General features: G+C 38.5%; 1 protein-coding gene across 2 annotated transcripts in view; it reads right to left on the minus strand.

Moving 5' to 3' along the window:
* LOC308692996 (alpha-2-macroglobulin-like) overlaps nucleotides 1-17712 on the minus strand; it is a 28977-nt gene that overhangs the window by 7052 nt on the left and 4213 nt on the right. Inside the window, exons 2-30 of one of the 2 annotated variants that reach the window (XM_081369676.1) lie at nucleotides 13173-13353; nucleotides 12907-13063; nucleotides 12036-12088; nucleotides 11894-11914; nucleotides 11558-11723; nucleotides 11355-11439; nucleotides 10864-10975; nucleotides 10631-10751; nucleotides 10396-10505; nucleotides 10133-10303; nucleotides 9806-10039; nucleotides 9489-9698; nucleotides 9252-9401; nucleotides 8911-9036; nucleotides 8675-8768; nucleotides 4899-5028; nucleotides 4445-4670; nucleotides 4248-4374; nucleotides 4049-4170; nucleotides 3899-3950; nucleotides 3268-3354; nucleotides 3004-3180; nucleotides 2799-2874; nucleotides 2422-2578; nucleotides 2107-2181; nucleotides 1865-2027; nucleotides 1566-1759; nucleotides 1270-1482; nucleotides 1036-1154 (exon numbers count right to left, since the gene is read on the minus strand). In XM_081369676.1, coding sequence (XP_081225802.1) covers nucleotides 1036-1154; nucleotides 1270-1482; nucleotides 1566-1759; nucleotides 1865-2027; nucleotides 2107-2181; nucleotides 2422-2578; nucleotides 2799-2874; nucleotides 3004-3180; nucleotides 3268-3354; nucleotides 3899-3950; nucleotides 4049-4170; nucleotides 4248-4374; nucleotides 4445-4670; nucleotides 4899-5028; nucleotides 8675-8768; nucleotides 8911-9036; nucleotides 9252-9401; nucleotides 9489-9698; nucleotides 9806-10039; nucleotides 10133-10303; nucleotides 10396-10505; nucleotides 10631-10751; nucleotides 10864-10975; nucleotides 11355-11439; nucleotides 11558-11723; nucleotides 11894-11914; nucleotides 12036-12088; nucleotides 12907-13063; nucleotides 13173-13353 — 3909 coding nt within the window. The remainder of the gene's footprint in view (nucleotides 1-1035; nucleotides 1155-1269; nucleotides 1483-1565; nucleotides 1760-1864; nucleotides 2028-2106; nucleotides 2182-2421; nucleotides 2579-2798; nucleotides 2875-3003; nucleotides 3181-3267; nucleotides 3355-3898; nucleotides 3951-4048; nucleotides 4171-4247; nucleotides 4375-4444; nucleotides 4671-4898; nucleotides 5029-8674; nucleotides 8769-8910; nucleotides 9037-9251; nucleotides 9402-9488; nucleotides 9699-9805; nucleotides 10040-10132; nucleotides 10304-10395; nucleotides 10506-10630; nucleotides 10752-10863; nucleotides 10976-11354; nucleotides 11440-11557; nucleotides 11724-11893; nucleotides 11915-12035; nucleotides 12089-12906; nucleotides 13064-13172; nucleotides 13354-17712) is intronic. The other variant, XM_081369677.1, reaches the window with a different exon arrangement.

Genomic DNA, 17712 nt, shown 5'->3' on the forward strand with positions numbered 1-17712 from the left:
AGACCTGCAATGTCCGTTGGGCATACGGGCTCATTCCACCAGAGGCATGGCCTCATCGTGGGCATGGTCCAGCGGGATTTCCATTCATGACATTTGTATGGCGGCGGGCTGGGCGTCCCCCTCCACTTTTGTTAGGTTTTATAACCTGGAAGTTCCCGCTCTGCAGGCGAAACTTCTGTCAGTCTAGTCATGTTCATGTCCTGCCCATATGCGCAGGTTGTACTATTGACTAGCTTGTCTGTTGAGCTGCACGCTCAGGGTCAGTATACATAGACCGGCCTTGCCGTTCTTGCGTTCCCTAGATGTGCTTATGAACATGTGTTGGCCCGCACCGCTGGCCACCTGTTTTTCACCTCTATGCTCTTCATAGAGTCATATGTGATTGTTAGGCTCGCACGGCGTGGACAAGGGGTTCCCGCAGCGTAAGCAAGCTTACGCAATACGAGAGAACCTCTCGTAAGAGAACGATACTCGGTTACTCACGTAACCTCGGTTCTCTCTAGAGAGGGAACGAGTATTGCGTTCCCTGCCGTGCTTGAAGCCTGTAGCTCGTGTCGCTTCATTCGACAGAAAACAGAGAATATAGCCTACGAGCCTTCCTTATATATGCTCTGACGCCGCCCATTCTGGCGGGCTGTGACGCGCTAGGGCGCGCGCGCCCTCATTGGGCGTGACGTCACGCCAGGCTCACTGGTAGGCTTAAGCAGTTGCCGCGCGGCAGCCAATGAGCGCGCAGTATGCCGCTCTAGCTCAGCTGCCCGCAGCTGCACTGCGTTGACAAAAAATGAAATTAAGGATAATTTTTGGCTTCAGTATCTCGAGAAAAGAAGACTTTCCCGCAGCGTAAGCAAGCTTACGCAATACTCGTTCCCTCTCTAGAGAGAACCGAGGTTACGTGAGTAACCGAGTATCGATTTCAGTTTATATTGCTTTAATTTGTTTTTATGATATTCAGTAAAGATTTATTTGTTAGTAAATCTTAAGTCATAATCATGTTCAAGTCTTTTGACTTGAACTGAATACAGATTTTCTTACTTGACTGTGAAGTTCAAAATGAAATTTTGTCCCAATGTTTTGCAATCTCCCTCAATCTTAGCGTCAATGCTCAATGTTTTAGCTTCAGTAGGAGTGGGAATGTTGTAGAACTGAGCAATCTGAGAGAGTCAACACAAACAAAAATAAATTAATAAACCATTTCACAGCAGAATAACCACAATGCCAAGAGAGAAAGAGAGAGAGTGAGTAAATGAAGCTGATCGCACTACAGACCTGCACAGACACACAGGTTGAGCCCTTCACTTCAATGCTGTATTTGGCTGGAACGGTCTGCAGCTGCTTCTCCTGGTACAGTAACTTGTTGTCCTGATTGACATCAAAGTGGTGAGTGTCTCCTGCTGACTGTACAGTCACTGTGCTGGAGCCGTCAGAGCTGAACACTTTGGTGGCGTACAAAGACAGAGCCTGAAGAGCCACCACTGTGTCCTGGGAATTAAATGTTTTCAGTAATATCACTTTTACTCATTCACACTGCTAATAATGTGTTTGATTGGAGTAGTTTGAGTAACCTGTGTGGAGGAGAATCCTCCATAGGCATTCTGCTGCTTCACAAGCCAGCTGACAATCCTGTTAGCATAGCCCAGATCAGCTGTAGTGACTGAATCTGCAGAGAGAACAGCTAGCAGCACATATGAGCTGATCTCCACTGCCAGAGAATCAGAGTCCTCAGCAGATGCAGACTGAGACCAGTGGAGATGAGACCCTTGAGGACAAAAGACACACGCGTAACTCAATGAGCATGACAAAAAAAAAAAACAATAGTACAGTCATAAAAGACAACAGAAATCATCAGAAACAAACCTCTTACCGTCTGAAATAGCAACATCCTCCAGTTTCTTGAAAAGCTGCTGTCGAGTGTCCGTGTCTTTAGCCAGACTGAAAGTGTAGGCGAGCAGAGCAGTGGTGTAAATGTTTTTGACATCCTCAATGACGGACCTCAAGCATGACAAACCTTTACTGACGACAGGATCCTGTGACAAAAACAGAAACAGACACTGTGAGTGCCTTTTTTTTATTAGTTTATACTGTGTTTCCTGAAGATGAACTTACTGTGACTGGAGTTTCCAGTTCAAGCAATGATGCAGTAATGTAGGCAGTCATGGTCACATTATCATTCACTCCACCCTGGAATATATGAGAAATGAAGGATAAATAAAGCAACACTCAAACTATTAAAGGAAAGTTTATCTAGACAAACTTTGATGTTGGCTTGAGAATATCTAAATGTTTTATAAAAGCTTAAACTTTTAAAGGTCTTAGATTCCAGGTTTTCTAGATAGTAACTAGACCATTTCTAGGTGGCTGCTATGGTGTTCTAGATAGAAAGAGAGATAGAGAGATATAGAGAGACAGAAGTTGACCGACCTTCATTCTGTTGTTGAACAAGCTTCCCTGTTGGATAAAACAGCCGTCTGAATCCCGTCTACTTATTAACCAATTCTTTGCACTCTGAATAATTTTTGGATCAATAAATATGTATTTCTGTGCTCTGCCAAAAGACCTCAGGACAAAGGCAGTCAACCTGGTGGTGTGGAAGATATAATAAAAAAAATTCATCAGGTTTTTCAATGAATTCCATTCATCATAAATATCAAAACAAATAGTTTGAACTAAGAGATACATTCTTAAATGTTTTTTTTTTTTTTTTTTTTTTTTTTTTTTACTATTCTCTTGGGTTTATTATTGTAGATTACCTTAATATTATTTCTGTTTAACAAAAGTAATAGTGGAAATATATTTACCATGTATTTCCATCACCATAACCAAATGTGCTGTATGATCCATCAGAATGCTTGTAGTTCATTTGTCTCTGGTATCCTGTTTGGTGATAATGGTTAACGCTTAAACAGTTTGATTCAATGTGTCTGATTATTCAACTTTACTGAATGAAATTGTATAATTTGGCAGTATTTTCTCAGTATTTCCTTGACATGATTTATGTCTCACCGCTTTTCAGGAAGCCTGTGGCTCTCTCTCGGATGGCTGAGGTGAGCTGCTCTGTGTTCTCCAGATACTGCAGAATGTAAATATTGGGAGAAAGAACAGCCATGTTTTGCTCTCCACAGCCGTACGGCATCCGCAATAATCCGTGAAGATTCCTCAGTGCACGACCCAATATGTCTCCTATAAACCATACACAAATAAAACTCACTACATTTTATAAGTTCAAAACCCAATCTCCTCAATACTGCTTGTATTTGTAAATGTTACCAATGACTGAAACAGAGGATCTGGCTGATCCCTCTATCACATCTTTAGGGAGAGTCAGAGCCACTTCCTCTGAGAGACTGTCACCTACTGTATGAAACAGACAGACAGAAATGCATCAACAGAGTAATGCAATAATATTAACATTCTAATACCATCTGTGAAGTCCCAATAATAATAATATAATCGCAAGCAAGAATTACTCTGTTTCAAGCACTTTGGAAAAGGGAAGAAAATAGCCACAATTTTAAAACTGAACTACTAAACTACATTTGTCATGAAAAGCTGACAAATTTCAGCTTTCTCAATTACAATGTCAGAGACATAAGAATATTTTGGTTACTGTATATTTTAGCTCCCTCTGTTGGTCCTCAAATTTGGTGTGGCCTAAAAATGTCCGCTATGCAATGTGTACTAATTTTCATGAAGTTAGAGTTTGTCTTTATAAGATAAAGAGCCAATTAGTCTTTACAGACTGTATATGCGAAACATATTGACAAGTCAAAATTCTTTGAGCAACAGTCAGTTGAAAAAGCTTCACTGCTTGATCCCCGAAAAAAAAACTGAACAAAAGCAAAAGGGTTCCAGCATTATTGGTGCTTATACACCAAAATATGAATATTTGCAGACTAACCCTTTGGACACAATAACCAGCTTTGAGTCTCTGTCTTTTCAGTTCCTTCCGCCTGCAGCATAAAATAAACACATCAACACATCATTTTGACATAAGCAGCATTAGGATCAAGGGTAAATGACATCTAAGAGACATTTGACAAGCGCTGACCTGTACAAGCAGACTTCGTGTGACCGTGTCAATGCGTCCTCTCTCTGGGACGCTCACAATCTCATTGTCACACACGGTCTGGGACGCCTCTGCCTCTGCACTGACTGTAATATTCACGACTCCTAAAACATGAGAAATATACATGAAGATACAACAGACACAAACACTGAGAAACAATGATTCAGACTGGAAAACTCACCAAGAACAGAAGGAGTGAGGATCCATTTAAAGGTTTTTCTTCCATTAGCACATAGACAGGATGAATACTGATCATCAGAGGAGGCTTTGAGAGTGTAGTCTGAGGACGGAGCTGGAGTCACTTTAACCTGTCAATCAATCACACATGATTAGAGGCATATTTGATATGATTTGATTAGACTGAGTCTGAAATCTCACCATGATGCACTTGGACAGATAGTTGAAGACCGTGGCCTTCAGCTCAAAGATCTCCCCACGGATGATGGAGTAAGGCAGAGAGAGCTCCAGAAAGAAGGGCTGGAAAACTGTCAGCTGAGCAGGAGGAGCGAGACCCAGACCTTCAGACGACAGACAGAAGACCTCCGTCTCCCAAGAGGTGATGGTGTCAGGAACCGTGACAGGAACCTGAGCTGATCCAGAGTCCCTGTGGAGGAATTACAACAATATGCATATCTTATTCTGACCCAGCCATTTTTCCTGTATTAAATAACAATATTCAGCACACAGATGATAAAATAACTGGATTCAAAATCTGCAAAGCAAGCACGGTATTTTCTGTCCTGTAGGTGTGAGGGGAGATGATGTATTAAAGATAAATAATAAGATAGATGTGATGTTAAATGATACTGAGTACTGATTACGCTTCACATACCCCACTTCAGCAAGTTCCCAGATCCATGTTTCTGGAAAGAAGGTCCGAATCGTCACTGCTGGAGAATGTCTGTCATTTGCAACAAAAGCACTCCCTGCCTTCCCTCTCCTTGGAGCACTTTGATACATCACTGGAAAAAAGTGATATTTTGTAGTTTTGAGTGATATGTATGTGAAAAGCAAAATAACCAAGTCTCTATAGAGTCATAAGTGAACAGCAAATGGAAAGCAGATCATGACTTTCATACACATTATTTTATTTTCATATACAGATTTATTTTAGTGTTGTCAGAGTTCCCTTTCGAAAGGGGGTTGCTATGGGGAATGCCTCCGGCATGACAGGTGTCTGAAGCATGAGTCTAAACACGACAATGAACTTGACTTTTGCAGGTGGCCGCCTATGACGTCACCAAAGATGAGACCATGAGTATAAAAGGGTACCTGTGAAATACGTCATCCTCTTTCTTGTCTTCAGGAGACCGTCTGTTTGAGTGCGTGTCTAAATAGAAAGCCAAAACTATGGCTTGCACTAGCACCATGAGTTTCAAGAAGTGTGTTCCTCCATATCAGCTTTTCCTGACATCTGATGACACACGTGTAACTGTGTGTGTTCTGTGCATGGGCGAGGAGCATGCAAGCTCAGTCCTTGAGGGAACTGTTTGCGTGCATTGCCAATGCTTTCCCATGAGGAAGCTTCACTCTCGTTTGTCCCTTTTCTCGAGGGAATCGGGACGGGACCTGCTGCAGATGAGGAGAGTAGGAGACTGAGATTGTGGGGCTCACAGATGGACGAGCAATTTGTGAGTTTCCAATGAGTTTGAGGAAGGTATGAATATCTCTCATTTGTCGGGGGCAGGCGAAAGCAAGCTCCTGGAGGATGATGTGTTATCCCTCACATCATCTGATCTGGCAGCAAGCGAACTCCTCGCCTCAAGCCAAGATGAGCAGGATGAGGGTGTTGAGATTGAGGATGTCTCTGAGAACTCTAAGCCCACCTGCCCCACATATGACGAGCTGCTGGATGTTATGTCTCACGCCACGGAGAGATTTGATCTGCCATGGAAGCGCGAGAAGCGCGAGCTCCCTCACAGCCGCCTCGATGAACGCTTCCTGTTGGGACATAACCGTCCAGCTCGTATGAGTCTTCCCTTTCTCCCAGATCTTCACACTGAGGTGCAGAGATCTTGGGGAAAGCCATTTTCTGCTCGCAACCATCGTTCACAGGCAAACTATGTTGAAGTGGAAGGGATGCTCAAAAATAGGGGAGATCGAGCATTTTCAGTCGTGGCCCCAAGGCTGTGGAAGTATTTGCCTTTGTGTGTGAGATTGGCCACCAGCCTTCACATTTTTAAATCACGACTTAAAACTCATTTTTATTCATTGGCCTTTAAACCTGCTTGAGAGTTGTATTCTGCATTTTTATCTTCTAGTTTGTCTCTTCTTTTAAATGTTTGTTTTTTGTTACTTGTGTTTAGAATCTGTCCGAAATCATGTCATTGTTCAGAACTTTTTTCAACCTTGGTTGTTTTAAATGTGCTTTACAAATGTAGCGGGTAGGGTGGTTGAGATGGCAAGTGTACCTTTAAGGCCTGCTCATTGGCACTGATTATTTGGATCAGGTGGCGTAAGTGACGCGTCCCTTTAAATGTGTCGTGAGACATGAATAGAAAAACATTAATGCGGTGTGAGTTGAAGAGTGAGCCTCTTGGTGTATTGGCTGTGTAAACGGGCGTCTGTGTGTATGGTGACCAGTAAATGGTACCAGCAGTTACGAGTCTATAGAAACATGCTCCCATAATAGCGAGTAGTGATTCTATACGGGTTTGCAGCAACAAGCAACACTGGGAAGAGTGCACAGCTATTAGTCATCCACACCGTTTAACTTTATTGTTACGGGGCATATAGCTCTAATTCATCTAGGCTGGTGTCCAAAGAAAAACGAGAATTGCATTCGTCGGTCACTAGCCACTGTTTTTCCTGGGTTTAATCATTCTGTTTTACTTTTTATTTCTTTGGATGTTTGTGTGTGTGTCTTGGGGATCTGCTACCACCGTTTTGTGATGACCTGGATCTAGGTGGGCCTGGGATGGAGTTCTGCTAGTGGTAGCTTGTTAATCTAAATGTTTTTTTTTTTTTTTTTTTTTTTTTGTCAGTTTGGCAATCGTTATAATTCAATATTCGGCCTATGGGCATTGTGCAATATCTCCTTTGGGGACAGTGTCTATTTTGCAATGTTTATTAGTGTGTTATTAGTGTGAAATGCTGTGTTAATGTATTTATGTATGGCCGATTTGGTTTGAAGTGTTTCTTGCAGTGTTTGAGTGTGTGTATGTGAACAGTATCTATTTATTCAACTTTATTCACTGTACTCTAGGTATTGTTAGACTTTTTATATCTTGTAGCTCATTTACTATGAGACTTTTATTCACTGTGATTTATTTATTGTAGAATTGTTCACTGTTACCTACGGGGAACATTTGTCTGCTCCGATTGCCAATCAGTGTATTGTCTAGTGTTTAATAAAACTATATTTGAGTACATCAGTCCCATTTCCATCCCTTCATTGGATACAACCTTTCTAAATAGTTGAAGGGGAGCGCTGTTTGGGTTTTCTAGTTTAAATATTCAAATTGTGTGCGTTGAAGCGCCCCCTAGGGGTCACACAAATAAAATTGGATTGTATTGGACGGTCAGACACGTGCAAGAAAATCAAGCTTAAATTGAGTTACAAGGTTTTTGACCAGCGAATGACAGATATAGTTTGTCTGTATCGCATTACGTTTTCATCAACGAACAGGAGATAAAGTTTAATATGGGTGCTCAGTTTTCTTGTTGTTGAAATCTCACGATCAAAATCTCATTATACAAAAGATGAAGCGCTATGCACAATTTTGTAGCGATCGGAGAAAATGATAGACTCACTTAACAGTTTTAATGCTCTTTTATGAACGTGAGCACCTGTGTAGCCGATGCTCTTGCCTCACACAGTCCAGCGAACAACAAACTTCTCGAATTCCCCTTTCTCCAACCCTGCCCACGCTTAACTGCGCAGGCTCGTTCTTTAGAAGAACAGCCCATTCCTTAAAGCCCCATACAACCAGAACACATAACACATGAAAGAAAATACATGCATCTAGATCATATTGAACATAAACAGTCTTTAGATTTGCTACACTATATTTAAAACACTATATTTGCTTCTAGACTAGACAGCAAAGACTACTATTCACCGCTCTTCAAATAAATTTTTTTTTAGCCTTTATGAACAGTGTTTCTTGAGTAAATAAAACACTGTGCTTACGCAAACATCATTTCTTTATTTTTGGAATATGATAATTTTCCACGGCACATCTGACACTAGTGGCACAGGTGTTGGAAACACTGCTTCAGACAACTGTCATGGCCGGAGGCAATCCCCATAGCGACCCATAGGTGACGCATCGTATTCTCAGGGAATCATGGTTGCATGCGTAACCTGAGATGTTTTCTAGTTTCAATTTATTTAATTTTTATTTTAGGTTTAGTATTTTAGGGCTGCCAAAGTTAATGTGTTCATTTAATTTTGCAAAATTTATATAGTTAAGTTTTTGTATCAATAATAACACTGAGTCTGAATGTTTTTTTTTCTACTACATCACTATAATTGTGTAATTGTACGAATTGTAAGAGTTCCACAATTTCACAAATTTAACATATATATATTTTTTATATATATTTCATAACAAGCACCTACATATTAAAACATAACAGCTTGGATTGTAATAACTGTACATGTACCTATACCACGGTCTCGGTGATACATCAAGCCTCTGTATGACAGACACTGAGGGACTTGCACATCCAAATTTGTTGCCATCTTCAATCCCACTCTCTGTCAAAAACCACAATAAAAGTCATGAAAATACAAATTACTTTTAATTGTCAGTATAATCAAGTATAATTACTTGCACATATACAGTATATTCTCCCAATCATTATCTAGTAAACTGCCACACATATAATCCACCTGTTACCTTTAAGGATTCATAGGCGTTGTCTGTCGGCACAGCTCGACGGGGTCTCACATGCAGACACTCCCGCTCATCTTCAACAGTATAAGGATAATCTGACCCCGACTGCACTGGCAGCAAGTTGAAGACCTGTGACGGGACCAAGTTCACACAACAAAACTTTTAATTCTATTTTGGTGAGAAAAGAATGAAGATTAATGTTAAATCTCCTTATATTGGGATGTCAGCTCAAACACTAATGGATCATAGCAGTAATATTTAATGTATATTATCACTGGATTCACACTGTAGATTCCCACTATGAAGACGCATTTAATCAATACTGAATCTTAAAGCATCTACACCTTGTCAGCATCTAGACGTTTTCCTGACTTCAGGATCAGGACGCTCTGATCTACAGCACTGAGGCCACACAGTGAACCAGGCTGAGCTGAGAGCTGGAGAGTGTTTATCTCACCAGGAACCGCTTTAGCAGGAGAAAACTGCAGAGACACCTGTGAAATACAGTGAATAGGATTTATTTTAGAATTGAGTCAGCAATACAGTTTAAAGAGGTTCATTTCTAAAGCTACAATACATACCTTGTTTTTGAAACACTTTTCAGTGTTGAAATTTTTGCTACTAGCAACAACATTTTCACTGGGCAGAACACAGTATGCCAGAATCTGCAGTACAGGAGCCAGATCTGAACTAACAGACAGTTTGAACGACATTGTGCCATTTGCTCCATTAGAAGACTTCACTTCAATCTTCTCATATCCATGATGAACGATCACTCCTCTGGACAAGACCTGAAACAGACAGATGACACTCTAATAACAAACTGACTAGAGCAGCCAAAGAATACTGTTAAACAAAAACATCTCTGTAATAATATAAATACTGCACATGTTCTCACCATATAGACAATGTCCGTTTTTAAGTCTTCAACAGTCTCTCCAATAAAATAATACTTGATGGTGGCTGTAAACTCAGAGTCACACTTTAATGGTTGCTCAGTATTCTCTATAATCAATTCACTTAGTGTTGGAGTGTATGGAGTGGCAGGCTGGAAGAGCTGGACTGGTTTTTCATCCACAGAGATGTAAGGCTTGTTGTGGCTATAATAACGGGGCCCTTGAGAGACACTTGCCTGATAACAAAGAATCAGAAATAACTCATGCAACTGAACTCTTCAGGAAACACAAAAGAAAACAAAACAAAAAAAAAACTAAAAAACTCTTACAATCAGATTAATATCACTTTTAGAATGACTGGATGTATTAAAAGAGAAGCTGGCCAGTCCATCGCTGTCTGTAGTGAGATTTAGAAGCAGTTTTGGGGACCAAGTGTTACCCTCCATAAGATAAACCTCTTTGTTTTGAATTGGAGCACCTTTGAAATTTGAGAGTTTGATCTGTTGAAAATAAGATTTTGAAGGCATGAATAAATTAATAATTATGTACATATCAATGGTGTTAAACTGAGACAAACTGATTTTAGACTTACTTTTCCTTCTATAATTGATCCATGTTCATATGTTTTGGGCAGCTCAGTAAATGTGGCTTTACCAATTTCATAAGTGAGAGTTACAGATTCAGATTTTGTCATGGTGATCTCTGTAAACAGTAAAAACACCAAAATAAATATTCTTTAAAATAAAATTAAAGTAAAACATAAAAAAAACAGAAATTCAAGAAATTCAAGAAATGTAGGTAACATGTAACCAAATCCCGCAGCTCACCTGTTCCTTCTTCTGTAACCATTGCCTCAACACGAAGAGAATTCTCCAGCATATTCTTTAGTGTGGCGTTGAAAAAGACTGATATTGCTAATGTATGGATGGCACAACCTGTCTTTTTAATCTAATTATAAGGAATGACCACAAAGATAGCATGTTGACTGTAGAGTGGTTTAATTGGATTAGTGGAGGTAAGATAATGTGCCATTACTTGTACTGTGTTTCAACTCACATACCTCAATGGTTTCCTCTAAACACACTGGAGTGATGTAAAAGCTCTGGTAGGACAAATTATTACGACACACTTTCACCCATGATTTACCAGGTACAGGCTGTCCATAAGTGTATCTGTGAAAAAGGTACAAGCAAATTTTCTAGAACCCAGGGTTGAGTTCAGCAACTAATATATTACAATGGGGATTACAATCAATAACTGACCCCAAATTAAAAAATATTAAAAAAAGAAAGAATACAATTAACAATTAAATCAAAATAACTTAATTGTGACAAAAATGGAAGAATGATCTCTTAATATATATATATATATATATATATATATATATATATATATATATATATATATATATATATATATATATATATATATATATATATATATATATATATATATATATATATATATATATTAAATGCTTTATTCATTTAAAAATTAATATTTAATCACGCTACTGCTCTCTTAATAAAGGAAATAAAATAAACCACTCACTTTCCGCAAACCTTAATTATCAGTTCCTCTTCTTCAACACATAATTCATTTGGGCTTTTTACAGTAACTTCAAACTTGGGCAAAACTAGAAGTCAGAAGACAGAAATTAGAGTTATTAGTAGTCAAATTAGATATTAATATACAAACATGTTATTGAAATTCTTCCCATGCAACAATGCAAATCATTTGTTTTAATGACTTACCATATTTCTTCACCTCAAAAACATGTGAGATCATCCTGTCACCAATAAAAGCCTTCAGTTTGTACATGCCTTGACGGGCCTCTGGGTTTAATTCATAAGAACGCTGCAAAATCCATCTTGTTGAAGAAACATTTGTCCATTGACCAATCCGGTTACGTCGACTGTCCTGTTTAATACCAGAGACAGTGCAGATATTTAGTTACAGCTACACATATCCTGACTATCAAAGAAGAAATGTATAATTAGCCTAATGAAAATACATTAATTGTAAAAATAAGTGTTAATAAGATTCAAAAGGTGCTAGTTATGACTGCACAGAAGTTTTTGTGTTCTTACCTCAAGAACCACTGTACTATACTGTAAAAGAGCAAATAGTAGTAAAAGATTAAAAGGCCAAAATGTGTTTATTTATTAAAAATGTATTCAACAATGCAAGAGAAAACAAGTGCAATAAAGATGCAAGATAAACACATCAGACCTGCTGATCAAGGGGTGCAAAGTTTGTATCCATGGTAACAACTCTGAAGTGCACTGTAAAATAGAAATATGCATTTAAAAAAAACTCCACTTTTGACGTCTTCACCTCTTATGTAAGGGACAAAGCTTACAGTCAGTATTTCCTGTAAATGACCGAACTGTGTGTGAACGTAACCGTATTAAGGATCAAATGCAGGGCTGACAACTGTATTCTGCTGTTGTGTGAATGTGTTTTTTGAGCCAAATTCAACAGTCATAGTAGCCTGTTTTAGCCATAATTATCTCTATTAACAGCTATTATCTCATGTAACGATCTATAGCAGGAGTGTCAAACTCCTGGATGGCCAACCCTGCTTCAATACACAGACCTGTAGATTTCAGATAAACCTGAAGGACTTTATTAGCTGGATCCTGATCCTGACATTTAAGGTTAAAGCTAAACTCTGCAGTGGCTCATCAAGAACACCCCTGCCCTGATCTATAGTATCTGTAGATTTCATATAAAATAAAGTCAGATACTGTAATTGCAGTATTTAGGCTGAATATATGTTTGAATCTGAGGGGATTGTTCAAACACACACTAGATGACCATTCTTGTGTTTCCAAAGCTGTTACTCATCCTTATCTTCTTTCCTTATATTTTCTAATGCTCCTCTTTTCTGTTTACAAGTTTGTAAATCCATTGAACTGTTTACTTAATGCTCTTTTACCACCTTCGGTTTGTGCAGCATTTGTAATTTTTGATCATCAGCTCATTGTATGATCATAGCGAACTTTACTTAATGTAAATGTGTTATATAAGCTGTGATCAGGGTTTAAATGTCAGTGACACCAGCATTATTTACTGAGCCTTTGAGACATTCAAAGCTCACCTGTCTGTCCTGGAATATAGATAGGTTTATCAGTCTGGATAAAGGTCAGAGGATGGTAAGGCTTGAACATGACTTTTCTCTCTTCAGTCATCTTGAAAGTTTCTCCCTGTAGTTCGACCTTCATGTTCTGCACTGATTCTGCTTCGACCAGAGGAGCCTGATGAGAAATAACATACTTTATTTACAACCTGCCATCACAAAAAATAGATGCGTTATGGTGAAATATATTTGATAATAATCATCATGTGTATGTTTTGATGGCAGACCTTGAAGTTAAAGCAGCGGTGAAACTCTTCCTCAGCTTTCTCCTCCAGCAGTAAAGTGCTCTGGTTACCATGAACCAGATGAATGTTCAGGACAAGGCTTTCATTGGGCTTGAGAAGACTTGCACACAGTTTGGCCTCAGATCCAGACCCGATCACTGCAGGAAACGTCACCATGAAAGATCTGTCCAGAGAAAATGATCATACAATATTGCCAGAGTAGTTAGATATAAGAAACACAAAAAATTAAACTGGGAGTGAAAATAAATCAAGTTAATTTGCTATTGATCAATTATTTGAGAAGTGAGAATACAAGAGCAAACTGTGTAATGAAGACTGGTGAATTAAATTTATGTTTATTTAGGACAATACTGCTCTTGAAAAGACACTGTCATTAATTATGAATGATCTTATAGGCAACATGCCTTAAGTTGTCTTTCAAACAGCAAACCTAGCAACACAGTTAAATCAATAAAGAATTCAATCATCAAGTCTTATATCGTACACAACGACATATTAACAACAATTATCGCGATATAAGTTTCCTCGATCAAATGAAAAGCTAGAAAATTTTTCAATATAATGTTAATGCACCAACGAAACAGCACTAACGTTACTCATTTGAACCAATATATACCGCGCAAAATAATCCGTTTTTAATCGGATTGACGGCTCAATCGGACTGAAAAGTCTTTATGTAAACACCTTAATCGGTTGAGCTAGATCCGAATGAAATTACGATCGGATTGAAAGGGGTGGGTGTACCTTCAGATAATTTTTTTGTTAGTTTTTTTGTTTTTGACTTCTAAATGCTAAAATGAAAGAAGAAGAAAAAACGCTCATTTATCACATATGAACACATGAACACAAATGTGTTCTTTTCATGAACACAAATAAACAAATCTTGCGTTATTTTTTCATATTTTTATCTTTGTTTTCACCACACTTTGTTCTAATCCGCCAAAAAAAAAAATTAAATAAAACCAAAATGAATAAACAGCTTGAATATTCGATATCTAGTGGCGGGAATAACGCCCCTTTCAGCTGATTGGTCCGCGCAACAGAAGTCATCTGCTACAGTTAGCCTACCGATTCTTAAGATGTGATGACACATGATGTCAAACTCTAATTTTATTGACTAAATTTATGAATTTAAATTTAAAAATGACATATGCCTACATATTTAGGCTAATAAGATTAGAAAAAAAATAGGTATTTGGCTTAATTAATTTCTAGCTACTCTTCATCTCTGGCTTTAAGTCAAGTCAAGTCAAGTCAAGTTTATTTATATAGCGCTTTTCACAACACAGGCTGTATCAAAGCAGCTTCACAGCAATAAATTAGAACAATACATGAATGTTTGTTTCTAGTTGAACTAGAAACAAACTTTATTGTTCAAAGTTTTATCTGTCATCCCTTGAATCGATTCTGTTCTCCGCTTTACTACAATATAGTTTATGCATTCTCTCCGCGCTGCCTAGTGCGTCACGCAGGTTCGGCACACAGATTTTGTGTAGGCTATTTAGCACACCGCCTGTTTTATTTAGCTGGCCTACACGCTAAATAAAACAGGCGGTGTGTCAAATACATAGGCTATGGGTAGTTGTAAGAGCCGATGGCACTTAAATTATTATAATATGATAAAAATTTGTATTTCACGGCACGCAAATTAGGCTACTACACGGAAGAAAGCTCTGTCTAGGCTCTGTCCAGGTACGGTTTGTGTCGAGCCATTTATTAGTCTGGCTGTTTGAAGAAAAAGAGATTAAATGTAGGCCTAGTTGCAAGAAACTCTATAATAATCCAAACAACTGTATCAGATGACTAATATTAGGCTTGTTCGACTTGAACCGGCGCTGCACAGACCGATCGGTTTATGACATCAAAGAACCGTGAGAGCAATTGAAAAGCATAAGGAGCTACTCTCTATTTGCTCTCGCGGTATTTTGATGTCATTCACCGATCGGTCTGTGCAGCGCCGGTTCAAGTCGAACAAGCCTATTGTGTTACGCGGAGCTGAACTGATGACAGCACGGCTTGATCTCTGGTTGACCAATCAGCGGAAAGGGGCGTTTTATTCCCGCCCATGTAGAGATCGAATATTCAAGCTGTTTATTAGGGGCCAAGCACCGAAGGTGCGGAGGCACCTATTGTATCTGTTCCCGTTCTTCTTCTTCTTCTTCTTCTTTTTCTTCTTCTGCTCTGGGAGTTCTCCGCTTGCGGGAAAGTTATGAAATTTGGCACACTGATAGAGCTGGTAAGTCCCGCCCCTTCCGCTAATCCCCCTGGACCTCTAGGTTGAAAAATCGTCAATGCAAGTGAATGGGAGAAAATAATTATTTTCTGGTCTCGTTTGAATTGTGCCATGAATGTGAACATATGTTGTCTGTGAATTTTTGATATTGTAAGTTGTAAGTCTTCTAGTAGCTGTGCCAAGAGAAATCTGAATCATTCCCTTCCGAATCTTGCAGAGACGGAGAGCGTGAGTAGCTGTCCATGAGCTAGGAGCAGGAGCAACTTTATGATTCTCTCTATGGGCTTCTCTCTTGACTTTATCGGACTTTATGCCTCCATGTCCCCCCGATTAACTACGAGCTTCTCTTCCTGTCTATACGGTAATTTCCAGAGAGTCGCGTGGTTATGACGTAATCGTTAGCCTGTTTTTACAAAAACTGCTTCTACGGGGCCATAACTTAAGATACAAGGTAATGGAGCCTTTTATACATTGTCGTGTTTCTTTAGAAATAAATAATGGACAAATGGAGTCTTTAAACGCCTCAGATGTAAAGTTATTCGCTGTCAAAGTGACGCCAAAATGAATGGGAGTCAATGGAATGATAACAGAAGGTGATGGCTTGTTAGCCGGGGGTGGTACCAGGGGGCCAATGTTACATAAATAATTGAAGCTTCCCCGGGCACCGCCATTGATTAGCAGACCCCCACCTGCTGTTGCCATTACCTTGTATCTTACGTTATGGCCCCGTAGAAGCCGTTTTTTGTAAAAATAGGCTAACGGTTACGTCATAACCACGTGACTCTCTGTCGCACAGTAGAGAAATTACCGTATAGACAGGAGGAGAAGCTCGCAGGCCGAATCAGGGGGACGTGGAGGCAAAATGACAAAATAATTCATCAGAATACTTAGCAAAAGTTGCTCCTGCTCCTAGCTCATGGACACCTCCTACTCACGATCTTAAGTTAATTTTTCATCTCTATTTTTTGTGTTTATTTAAAATTAGACAAATCTGATATTATTTTAATCTCCAATGTTATTTAACAGTTGAGATAGTTCTTTGATACTTCGCTAACTAGCAGAAGACACTAGCTGGGTTTAAATCCCAGTTGTGCAGGCGGGGCATGTTGTAACACTGCGTTACAATGCCCCTATTAGAAATATGCTATTATATTCTATACTTTTATTGATTTTATTGAGAAAACGTGAGAAAAAGGTGAATAAAGACTGAGAGTCAATGTTCAGAAATTACTAATTATTTATTTGTTTTGAATTATGTTGTATAGCTGTGTTTTCCTGTGTTCATAGTCAAATCTCAAAAATGAGTTTATATTTAATTATTAAAAATTGCCATTATTTTATATGAAAAAGTTTTTTAATTGTATTTTATTTAGAAAATATTTTAGTTTGTCTTCTATATTTTTTTATTAGATCAGATAACATTTTAAGCTGTCATATGTCATGTTACAATGTGCCCCTCACATGTTACAATGTACCCCACCTATGGGGCATGTTGTCACAATTCACTTCCATTCTTTTGGGGTATATCCAGAAAAAAAATATATACTGTATTAATAAAACAAAACCACATAATTGTACTAGACATGTGGGAAATTAATGTGGGAAAAAATAAATACTCTGAACTAATAAGTAGATTTACACAAACTGAGAAAGTCAAAAAGCGTGCCCCTGTTATGTTCCAGGTAAGAGGTTGCAAACCGCATTTAGACCAATCAAGCTGTGAGCAAAGTATAAAGTCATTCCACCTGATTCTACACTCTAAAAACTGCTGGGTTAAAAAATAACCCAACCTTAACCACACGGCTGGGTCACTATTGGACAGAACACACGCTGGGTTGGTTTGACCCAAGTGCTGGGTTTTACCATTTAACCCATATTTCTGGGTCATTCATTTGACCCAACCAGTGGGTGGAATTAACCCTCTTGCTGGGTTAAGTCCTACTTATATGCTGGGTTATTTCGTGTCTCATTGCCTTAATAGAATTAGTAACAAATATTTGTTATATTACGAATATAAAATAATTATTGTCTCTGTAATACAATAAACCAGAGAGACCACTGTAAATTTGATTTAAATCTCGTTTAATTTTTAATTTTTTACATTTTTAATACATATCTTTAATAATTTTTTGTATACAATTATTACAATTATACAATGTATACTTCTAAGGTAATAAAAACATAACGTTCATTAAGTAAGGTCTTTATACACCACTGAAAACATAGTTATGTAGGCCTATATGATATTGCATTTCTGTCAACAGATCCTCGTAAATATTACACAATGCA

The sequence above is a fragment of the Scardinius erythrophthalmus genome (genome assembly GCF_964197995.2).
Source record: "Scardinius erythrophthalmus genome assembly, chromosome: 7".
Taxonomy (NCBI): Eukaryota; Metazoa; Chordata; class Actinopteri; order Cypriniformes; family Leuciscidae; genus Scardinius; species Scardinius erythrophthalmus.